This window comes from Corylus avellana, chromosome ca6, assembly GCF_901000735.1.
Source record: "Corylus avellana chromosome ca6, CavTom2PMs-1.0".
Lineage (NCBI taxonomy): Eukaryota > Viridiplantae > Streptophyta > Magnoliopsida > Fagales > Betulaceae > Corylus > Corylus avellana.
In genome coordinates this window covers 20,106,050-20,117,850 of record NC_081546.1, presented here as the reverse complement: position 1 = coordinate 20,117,850, position 11,801 = coordinate 20,106,050, and the positions used below count along the sequence as shown (strand labels likewise).

Below are 11,801 nucleotides of genomic sequence, written 5' to 3'. Positions count from 1 at the left end.
ACTACAACATTAAACCAGCAAGAAACAATGCTATTAGAACTCAATACAACAAGAATTGAGCAAAAGAGCCTTGTCCAATAGAATGGCCGAGGGAGAACCCTACGGTTTAAAAGAAATCCCTCACTTTATTGATGAGTCATTTCGATCTCCTTTTGACCTTTTCCTCTCACTACCTGATGATTCTGCTTGAGAGGCCACAATATCATTGAGATTTCACACAACTTTTAAAAATATAGAAGAGAAAAATGCCTGAAAAACACATATAGCTAATTGGAAAGAATTAGAAACTAGATAGCTGTTTGGTATTGGATGAAAACACAGTGCCAGTGTTGCTCTAAATCATCACCAATCCCAAAATTTAAGCATATAAGAAAGAGTAAGTTTAATCATTTAACTAATACTTTAATTGTCTGAATCAAAAGAAGCAAAAAGAATCGATTCTTTTATTCAAATAGGAAAATTACAAAAATTAATATCCGGAGCCATCATCATCATACATAGCGCGCTCCATGAGTCACAAAAATAACAGCTTGGACATTTTGGAGGAAAGCTCCAAAAATTCATATGCATGTACAAGAGATAACAATGTCAACAAAATGTAATTTGATCACAAATGAAGAAGGTTTTGGATTTGATTCCAGCCCATAAGCCATGGCCTCCTATCAGATGGAAGCACAAAATTAAGCTCGAACATCTCCTTTGACAAGTTGCCACTTTCACAGAACCCTACAAGCTTTGCCACTATTTCAGCACTCTCCTGTACATGCATAGCATCATGGGGATCTGTCCAAAGCTTGCTTACAAATTGCATCTTCCTCTGCTTCCCGTCAAGTGGAATATCCCATTTAATGTACAATGCATCTCTCTCCTCCACTGTCAAACGTGAGGTCAACCTCTTTGCCAGGAACTCTCTTTCACGCTTAAGTGCTCTGAAACTGCGCATCACAACCAGATGAAAATTCTATTTTTCAGTCAACTTGAACGACTAAAAGGTGATATATTTAATATTCATTTCAATGAGTTGCCTTGAATCAAATGATTAAATCAATATGTTAATCCACTTTTGCAGTATTAAAATATAAATAAAACGATTATATTCATCCATTCTTATGAGATAAGTTTTGATTGAAAAAAGTTCTCTATGTCAGGTGTCACCTTGAACAATTTTGACAAGCTGCCTGTAATGGGAGAATTAAGTTTTGAGAAGAACACCAACCTTGATGACAAAGAGATTGTGGGCTCGTCTCCCATGGGAGCTGGGCTTGCATTCCCGAGTTCTGCTAGGTGCTGCTGCAACCATATCAAGCGCCTAAGCTCCACTTCCATGTAAATTTGATCAGCAGGGTCCCCCTTGAATAACAAATAAAACTGGGTCCTGTGAATGATGGAGACGTGGCACAAATCCCATAACTCGATGATCTGCTGCCTTTGCTCCCTAAAAGTCACTTGCCATGAAACCTGCGGCTCCTCTGCCTCAATGTTTTCTTCATCCTCTAAATTGTACCCTGCTGCTTCATTTGCTTCCAGCTCCAGCACCTAGAGACATATATAATAAATCCATATGAAATCAAAGTTGACAAAAAAGGAAGAAATTAATAATAGAAAGACAAGTGAATACAATTGTACCTGGCAAACAAGTAGTTGTTTTTGGTATTGGAGTTTGGCCACACGTTCTTTCAGTTCTGTTACATATGCTCTTATGCTTCTTACATTCTCTTCTGCAGCATTTTGGAACATCTTTTGCATTTTCTTCATGTTAACTGAACTACAACGTCGAAAGCCGGGAGTGTTTTCCTTAGAAGAGACATCTCCACCATCTTCACTCTTGGTGGGTGTCTCCTTTTCAGACTCTGGCAGAGTCTCACTGGACACAGTATCATCATACTCAGGAGCTATATTTTCAATATCAGAATCCAAAACTTGCCGAGAAGCTGATAGAGGTGAGCAAGGAGATCTTATAAAATTTGGGCGGTTGGCAACATTACTAGAAGCCAACGGCAGTAACTTCTTCTTTTTATGTTCCTTCCTAGTCTTGGGCAATGATTCACTGTTAAACTCGTGATAATTACTTGGAAGAGACATTACCAATTTGTCTATAGACTTCTGAACATTTTCAAGCTGCTCCTCAAGGTTGGCGATGGTGCTGCCTTGTGAATGAAGTCTTGTAATCTCTTCCTTCAGATTAGTACTGACACTCTTATTAGGAGCAACTGCGTTTCCAACTCCAACTTCTTTTGGTACTGGACGCATGGAACGCATGTCTCTTATTTCTGCTTGCAGCTTAGCAATTGTTTCAACTGCATCCTGGTTACCCAGTCTATGACAATCCACTTCCTTTTGTAGTACTTCCAGCGCTCTATTTGCTTCTTCTCCAAGCTGCTCCTGGAGATGTTCTAGTTTGCGAATCTCATGCATAAGAGTGAATGGAGCAGCTGATGATTGCCTCATAGACTGCCTCAACATTGTGCTTCTTACTTTGTCAACACGGCCTATCTCCTTGCCTTCAAGTTTTGGTGATAGCGTACCAGTATAGGAGAGACACTTCTTCACTGACGGACGGGGTGATTCAAATGGGTTTGAACTCTGAATGACAGAAATGGAAGAGTAAGTTGAAATTGATCATGTATTTCATCTGTATGCATTGTGAAAGTATTGATTAGATGATTAAATTTACTCATTTTTATCAGTTTAAGTTTTTAGGATAAGTAGTGATTTAACAATGGTATCAAAGCCAAAGGTCTCGTGTTCGAACCTTGTCTCAGTCATTCACTCCTCATTTCAATTAAATATTTTACGTGTTGGGCCCCAGTTATTAAAATAGAGTTTGAGCCACGTGAGGGTAAGTATTAAAATATGGATTAAATGATTAAATTTACTTTTTCCTATCAATTTAAACTTTTGAGATAAGTGGTGATTTAACTGAGACTGACAAAACAGACCTGTTGGTCCTCCTGAAGTTTTTTGCGTAGTTCATCCACCTGAGATTGTGCAAGATCTCTTTGCCGTCTCAATTCCTCAATTTCCATCTCCATCTAGACAAGACCAATAACATGATTCAATTGCACTCCATCAACTCAAAATTAGTCCAGAAATGTATCACAATATACCTGCTGAATTTTCCAATCCTTTTCCTTTGATGGCTCAGGAGTGCGCAGTTCTGCTTCCAGCCTGGCTACTTCCTTCTGCAAATGTTTTACTAGCTGCTTGTCTGAAACAACCTGATAATATGTTTAAAGAAAACAAAAAAAAAACTCGTCATTGGTCTTTATTTGAAAAATCAATGGTAAATGCAAATCAACACAGTGAGAAGAAAGAAAGAAACAGTACCATGTTTACTTGGGCGTTGTTTGTTACTTCCTTTGCGCGGGTGGCAAAGAAGAGAGTGTTTCGAGATTGTTCAACATGGCTCAGTGCTGGACTCAGAGTACATATGATGGCCGTGCGTGCATTCCCACCAAGTGAGTGCTGCAATATGCGAGTAAGCTTTGAGTCTCTGTAGGGTATATGACCACTTCTTTTGCCAACACTGCATGTAAATGATTCAAGAGGCAACCAAAAGATTACTAACATATCAGACATATATATCAATATAATCAAAACCAATAAGCTGTCAAGAAGGGTATGAAGATCATGTCCTAAGCATTATAGAAAAAATATAGTACTAAGCTTTAAAATGCTTCTTGTATGAGACATATCTCCCTTGAATCACATAAGAATCGGTGTCAATACTACACGACTCAACAACTCGATCTGAATCATTCTAGAAGAAACTGTTGGTTGATGTGGCTGGATTTCCTCCTAAAGCTGCACGCTGACGGGTATGTTTGGTTCCAACTGGATTGGAATGAATTGATGAAGGATTGATGTTAGGGTTTCAGGTATGAATATGGTCTGATTCAGAATGTTTTCAATTGATTATTTTATTATGAAATTCAACTACCAAGAACTATGTTTGAATGCTCTATTGAGTTTAGTTGTGATTTAGATGAGATTAATTGACAATTAATGTTTTGGATTGCACTTAAGTTGGAGTTTGCATAGGCAGTTGTTTTCTCCTCAAATTAATGGCCAAAGATTACATTGAGGTCCGAAACCTTTAATTAGGCGGTTTCACATCGAATCACTGTTAATTTGAGAATTTGTATTAGTAACATTAGGAGTTTATTCAAGTGTAATTTGGGGCTTTCATTGTTCTGGCTATTGCTTACGTTACAGTATGAAAGCATGTAGTTGAGACACCAATTGGAGGTTTCAACCTTAATTGGCATGAATACCATATCAGGTTTATGATAAAAAGTTTTGAGTATATTGTTAAAAATCAAGTGAGGCCAGGAAACCAAAGTTTTGACACAGATTAGACTAGCTTGTGCTACTCTGATCTTATACAGGTTGTTCCAGTGAGATAAACTTCTGCACCTGATCTTATTGTTCTTGAAATCTAGAAGATTCTGAGGCTTTCATCAAGACATGAGTTTATCACAATATACAAATTTTACATAAATTCACCTAAACGCATGAAACTATATTTGAAACATTCATATAAGCAAATATTTAAGATGAAAGCAGGCTTTAAAACATGTAAACCGTCTCCCCATATGAAAGTAAGCTATAGTAGATTCTGACCTGAGCTTTCTGATTACTGTTGTGAGTGTCATCAAGCTGAGGTTAATATGGCATCCTTCCCTAAGCCTAGCACCATCTGCATGTGTCTGTGAAGCTCTTTCACTTCCAGCTAGATCAACAAAATTCTGCAGATTGAATTTATCAATAACTTATAATGGAAGTAATCATCCATGCAATCTAAATGATCACATAAAGGTAAGAATGTTTTTATATTTACCAAGGTTGCAACAAAGGACCTCACGCAATCAGAATTTTCACGGAGAGTACTTTCAATTGTCTGTGAAGACAGCGAATGAGTTACTTGTCAGAAGAAAAAAATTTATGTAAGAGCATCAAAAGAAATTAAGTTCCACGAAAGTTACCAGCCTTATTATCTGGTGTGATCTTGAACTGTTATCATTAAGGGCAGTTTCACCAACTTGCCTTTGAGCTACAAAACCAAAGAAAATTAGTTCCAACAAAGACAGCAAATAATATGGAAGCTTTGCTAACTCAAGCTCAAGGATAGAATTATTTACCCTCACAAATATTGATTAGTTGTCTCAAATGTTGATCATCATTTGCTGTTTCCTCTACCAACTTTTCAACCACAGTACCTTTCTGCAAACAAAGAATGACAAAAATTTCAGTTGATGTGGGGGAGAAGTTCTCTCAAAACTCAGGACTTGATTCTAAATACTGCAAAGGTTTTACAAAAACAATACATACCTCTGGATCATCCAACAGCTTCAAATTGCGACCAGATTCTGCATTTAACAGGTCTTTTACATTCTCATTATATATTTCCAGTCCAGAAATTTTTATTGCAAAATCTCTTTCTGGGGTCTGCAACCATGAAAAATAGGCACAAAATTAGTTTGCAAGGGACAATCTTCTTAATTCCTATAATTACTGCTATAACTTCATGAACCAAAGAATTGGTGGCAGAGTACCATTAGGGCAGGGGGTGTAAACTGTGGTCGCCCCAAAGGTTTTTAGAGATGATTCAATTTCTTCATATGTTAGCCTAATTTACATATATACAAAGAAATGGCACCCCACTTGATCTTTGAAAGCATAAACAAGAAGGTAGTCATAAAACTCAAAAATATCATTGACCAAAAATATCATAAACTAAATAGGATAATTATTCTTTTTTTCTTTTGCACCAGCCAGTACTAGGCTTTGCAAGAAATATTTTGCAGCTACCCAACGTTTGTCCACATCTGCAAATAAGTGTCTCAAGAATTACTTTTTTTTGATAAGTATAAGTGTCTCAAGAATTACTAAATACTCCATACATATACAACTAATAAATAATCATTTGTTTTGTTATTTATATCATGAATTAGGTATAAATATCATATATCATCATAACTTTATGAGTTTTCTTGGCCTCATGACAAATTAACCAATTATCTTGTTTGGGTCTTCTCCAACCCCACCCAAGCTCCGCCATTGCATAGAATTTAAGCAGCAGGTGAGGTTTCTCAGCAAGAGTCCAAAATAAAGGAAACAATAGCATTAGGTTCTGATAAAGGCTTACATTCATGATATGCCTATAGATATCATTAACTGCTTTCTCTGTTATTCCCCGCATTGTGTATGTCTTACCACTGCTAGTTTGTCCATATGCAAATATGGTTGCTGCATTGTAAGATATCTAAAATGATTATTCAATTCAGCAACAAAACCAAAAGTTAATCAAGATAAATGAATTAACGAATATGTGCTACCATTGATGCCCATCAAAGCAGAGAGGGCAACATTCTTTACTCCTTCCTCATATACTGTCTCAGTTAGACTAGCAGGACCAAAAACTTTATCTGCAGCAAGAAGAACTTAGTCAAATGCTACTTTTGAAACCATAAACCAAAAGAAAATAAGTTTTTATATATAAGAAATTATGGTACCAAATGTGAATGAGGCTGGTTGAGCTGAACGATCCTGAGGTAGTGGTTTATAAACAATAGTATCATCATCAATGCACTCCCATGCTACTTGGTCTTTTGCTAGCTGCTCCCTTTTGCTTAAAGGCCTTAACCGTACTGTAACTACAATCTTCTCTTCCTTAGCTCTTGGCCCCCCTGGGGTTGATACTGGTGTCCTCTCTATCTTTGAAGCTGGTGTTCCTGGAGTTCTAACAGTCATTTTTATGCTTAAAATCTGTTGCTGTGCTCCCCAAAGGTTGAACTAACAAGAGCACAAAGCAGAAATGGAAACTATGCCTCCCCCACAAGAGGCTATAGAATTGAACTCTCTGCCAGATCCAAATGTATCTGTGAAAATCAATCATGGGTCAGTCTATGAAAAAACAACTACAATCAGATAATTATTTAAACGAACTTGGGTGAAATTCCTTATAGTCGGTTGATTAAGATTCATTATAAAAGCAATCCAACAAAAACCTCCAAAGAGTATCAGAAAAAGGCAATACACACATTTCCCAGAATTTATTTCCCAGATAGTTGCCCTCAACATTCCAATCAATCAGAAAATTAATTTCTTTTTCTTTTGAGTTGTTTTGAAGGAGAACACTGACAACTAATACATACCAAAGCATAATATCAAGCGCATATAGTGATCAGAAAAGCAAAAGCTTCCACAGTTTCAGATTTTCTGGATCAAACAGTCCAAACGAATCCAGATAAGCTTGTCGACTTGCAAAATCGAAATTATCTCATTTATTCCTCATTTTGAAGACCACTACACGAATATTTTTTTATTTTTTATTTTGTTTAAAAAAAAAAACACCGTTTCTCCAATTTCTTACTCATTTTCGACTTCAAACGAGGTTAAATCACCAAATTTTTCAGCATTTTGAAGATTATTCAGATGAGGTTAAGAACGTGAAGTTGATTGACCCTAAAACAACCAAAAAAAAAAAAAACAGAAATACAAAAAGTTTCCATTTTTAAACAGAGATCACCGAGACCGATCGAATCATGAAAGGAAAGTTAATTAAAACCAAATTTCACTGACATTATTTTCAATTTCATCAAATTCAACCTGAAAACTAAAACAGAAACAGAACTTTAAACACACGGTATCAAATAAGGAAACTTTTTTTTTTAAAAAAAAAAAAAACATTTCTTCGATTCACCACTGCGTTTCATCACCGAATTCTGAGATCTAACCAAATATAGAAAGACCAAGACAAAATAATAAAAATCACAAAAAGGAAAGTACTCACCGAAACCCTCGAAATTTTCGAGAAACACTGAGATCGGAGTGGACGAAACCGGTTTAATCGATGGACAAGCTACCGAACACGAAGAACAAAATTCGAATTTCTTAGAGATATAAAACAGAGAGAGAATTCTAGAGAGAGGAAGAGAGGGGAGCGTTAGAGAGAGAAAGAGAGAGAGTGAGAGAGAGAGAGAATGACGATTATTCTAGGGTTTGAGTGCTCTTTGTCTTACTCTTTATGAAACAAAATCAAAAGCTATTGGGGCTTTTCACTCTCTCTCTCTCTCTCTCTCTCTCTCTCTGTCTCTGAGCTTTTTGAATTTCTGCCCCCAACGGCTAGTTCCTCTCTGTTTGTTTGTTTTGTTTTTTTTTTAATAATTTATCGATTTTCTCTTTTATTTTCATTTACGTTTCGTGAGTTAATCGCCGAGTATTTAAAGTTGTCCGGTACCGGTTTCAAGTTCTAACGGTTTTGTTTTATTTTTTTATTCTTATTTTTTTGTTAATTTAATCGAATTCACCGACAAAAGGACAAAAAGCAGAACTTTACATTGCTCGGGTACCCCTACGAATTCGGGTTATCCTGTTTGCTCCCTGCGCAATCTAGAATGTTTTCAATAAGCATCTTTTTCAAATGAGTAGCTCAATAGACTTCTAACTTTTAAGCATAAGAGAATCACGTGCGGTTTTAGTTGTTTATTTATACCATTTTTTAGATAATGTGAGTTAATAAGAAAAATTGTCAATACAATTATATATTCATGTTGTTTTTTCAAGTATAGTTAGTATCATATAAGTAAGGATCATAGTGCGAATGGAATGTTGATTACTTAGGAATAGCAATGAATATTACCAGGAATTATTTTGTTTGGTGACAACATAAGAATAGAATCCTTGATTAATATGCATTTCACAGTTTGGTTTGGTACAACATAATAAGATGCTGGAATAGGATTAGATTTTAACCGATTTTTCTAAAATACCCTTTTTATAAAATTATATTCACATTTTTATGTGGACCTCGATTAGCATATTATTATGTATACAATGAGCAACATACTATCAATAGCTTTATAATTATCGTCAAAATTAACCAATTCTTTTTTAAGTATAATACAGGGTCCACTCATGTATCTTATCTACATGAGAAAATAGCTAAATGATTATTTAAACGAAGAGAGGCACAATTTTTAATTTGTGACAAAAGAGTATAAAGTAAGTATGATAACTATTTATAGATTGTTATATTAAAGGTGTGGTTTAACTAACACTACAATGACAATTTCCATTTCTTCTTCCCTCCAAAACCATGAATTGCGACAATTTCCTTCCCAAACTATCAAATCAATGATAATGTACTCCCAAGACTCATAAATTGAAGAAATTGTCATTACTAAAATTAAAACAAAAATATTAAAATTTATTTAATTCTTTATTTCAATTTATGAAAAAGAAAAATTTTTTAAATATATTAAAAATTAAAAACGGAAAAATAAAACCACAGGAAGAACCACCCCATGGGTGGCAGGGGTGGCAAATCCGCCCCCTAGCCTCATTACTAGGGTGGCCGAGCTCCCTCATATGTTTTCTAGGGGTGGCCTGCCAACCCAAAAGTGTTAGGGGGTGGCTGAGCCACCCCCAAGCTGATTGTGGCCACCTCAAAAAAACTTTTCGCCACCCCCAGAAACATCTGGGGTGGCTCGGCCACCCCATGCACCTGGAGCCGCCCCCTGCCACCCATGGGGTGGTTCAAAAGAGCCACCCTGTTTTTTTTTCAATTTTTTTTTTATATTTTTTTTAAAAAAATTATATTAAATATATTTAATTTTTTATTTTAAATATATTTAATGCTTTTTCAAATTTTTAGAGGTATTTTCATCTGATTTAAAATTTTATAGGAATAATTTCGTCATTTAGTTACGATTAGGGGTACATTGTCATTGATTTTGGTAGTTTGAAGGGAGATTGTCGTAATTGATAGTTTGAGAGAAAATACTTTACCGTAGATTGTTATATTAAAGATGTGGTTAAGTGGCCGGCTTGATGGTAAAAGCCTTCACCAGTGCTTATATTACAAACGTACCAATTTCTTTCATTTTAATTTCATCAAGCCGGGTTTGGACACGTAACGGCCATGCTTGGGCGCAGCCGCGGGGAGTCAAACCATTGTCACTCTTGTTGTAATAAGTGCCTTTGAACCTTTAGGCCTATTGCAAGCATGTTGGCAGTTGTAACTATATTATTTATATTTAACTATTTGCAACTGTAAATTGAAAATTTGTAACTTTTCAATTAAGTGCTCTTTCAAAATCTACAAATAGGGGATCTACCCTACGAATTTTGTAACTTAATTTATCTCATTCTCTTAAGTCAAGTGCATAATATTGTAGCGTTGATATCTGTAGTTGGTGACTTTGTTGTATCTTGGAGATGAATTGCCTATAATCCAACAACAAACTCTTTTAAGTAAGAGGCAATTATCACATTAAAAATAGTATTCAAACACGCTTCAAAGTCGTATTGATTTTTTAGATTGTTGTTTCCGCTCAATTTTCTTCATAACTAAAGAGAGAGAAAGGCCTGGCATGGAAGAAATTAAGATGTAGATTATATAATCATAAACTAAAAGATACTGACAAAAGAATCTAAGTCCTTGCTTTTCTCTATAGCGGTCACCTTTAGTCTAAACATTTCCTTAGGATATTCCTGATCTATAATAAGGAAGAGTTCACAACATCATGAAATTGGGCATAAAATTCTCATCATCTTTCATTTAAATATTTTCAAATTTAGAAGTCAACATCAGAAGTCTTGGTTGGATTTTTGATAGATTTCGTACCTTCACGTGTGACTTTTAAAATTTTGCTAACTTTCCTAAGCAATTTCACACAAGAAGATTCATCTGAGTTCGTCAGCTGACACAACTATGAAGATTCCATTTTGTCCTTTACTATTCCAATTACACTCATTGAGTCACTAGTCAACATAATTATCCAGTCTTTTTTCAGCCATTTTTATGTAGGAGTGTCAATGCGGGCGGTTAAAAATTGTCCGCTAATCGCAAACCGTTATAACCGCTAACCGCTTAACAGCTTAACCGTATTAACCGCTAACCGCTTAACCGCTATAACCGCCTAGCGATTATTGGCTTTACTAACGGTAACTGCTAACCGCCTTTTAATATAATATATTTTTATAATTATAATTATAAAAATATTTATACATATAACATAATCACTTGATTATTAAATCACAATTTTTTTAAAAAATAATTAAATCACAATATGAGTATTAATATATTATCACTATAATTTATATGATTATATCATATAATCACTTGATCATTAAATCACAATTTTTTTAAAAAATAATTAAATCACAATTTAAATATTAATATATTATCACTATAATTTATATGATTATATCACATGATCAATTGATCATTAAATCATTTGATTATATAATAACAAATTATACATATATAATATGACATAACTCATAAGTATACCAATTTATACTAATACAACAATTAAATATCTAGAGACTTATTTCCAATGTATGTTATAAACTTATAAGTCTATATATGTTATAAGTCTATATAAGTCTACATATGCATATAAATAATATAAATGTATAATATCAATACTTAATCATATGATTCAATGACAATTCAAATACTTTATTCAAGACTTCAAGTGAATCATATTATTAATGTACAATGATGATATGATTCGTATAATATCAAATTAAGTAATTGACATTGGATTAAACAATGACCAATGTGTTACTTATAAACACAATTTAAGTATTAATGTATTATCATTATATGTTGTGACAGTTGTTTGAATTATGAACTTTTTTTTATATGTTGTGCTGAATTTTTTTTTATATTTTTTTTTAAAAAAAAAAGTTAACCGGTTATGATTTAATATTTAAGGAAATTTTTTTAAAGTACAAGTAAATGTAAATTTTGGGTCAAATATTTTTGATTTTTCAATATGGGCTCTTTT

At 34.4% G+C, this 11,801-nt stretch overlaps 1 protein-coding gene across 1 annotated transcript; it reads right to left on the bottom strand.

Annotated features, from left to right (window-relative positions):
- Nucleotides 1-422: 422 nt before the first annotated feature.
- Nucleotides 423-7,982, bottom strand: LOC132183778 (kinesin-like protein NACK1). Its single transcript, XM_059597195.1, has 15 exons — nt 7,796-7,982; nt 6,516-6,881; nt 6,339-6,428; nt 6,149-6,249; nt 5,332-5,448; nt 5,142-5,223; nt 4,986-5,053; nt 4,841-4,900; nt 4,624-4,748; nt 3,328-3,526; nt 3,108-3,218; nt 2,940-3,032; nt 1,627-2,583; nt 1,217-1,536; nt 423-935 (listed from the first exon to the last, which is right to left on the bottom strand). The coding sequence occupies exons 2-15, from the start codon at nt 6,751-6,753 to the stop codon at nt 608-610; spliced, it is 2,889 nt and encodes a 962-aa protein (XP_059453178.1). The 5' UTR covers nt 6,754-6,881; nt 7,796-7,982; the 3' UTR covers nt 423-607.
- Nucleotides 7,983-11,801: the final 3,819 nt, after the last annotated feature.

Bases quoted from the DNA above. Each gene is read 5' to 3' on its own strand.
- LOC132183778 (XM_059597195.1), bottom strand. From the start codon at position 6,753: ATGACTGTTAGAACTCCAGGAACACCAGCTTCAAAGATAGAGAGGACA. The intron at 4,901-4,985 runs GTAACTTTCGTG...CTGTCTTCACAG, and splicing joins CACACCAGATAATAAGGCTG to ACAATTGAAAGTACTCTCCG. The intron at 1,537-1,626 runs GTACAATTGTAT...ATATGTCTCTAG, and splicing joins AACAACTACTTGTTTGCCAG to GTGCTGGAGCTGGAAGCAAA.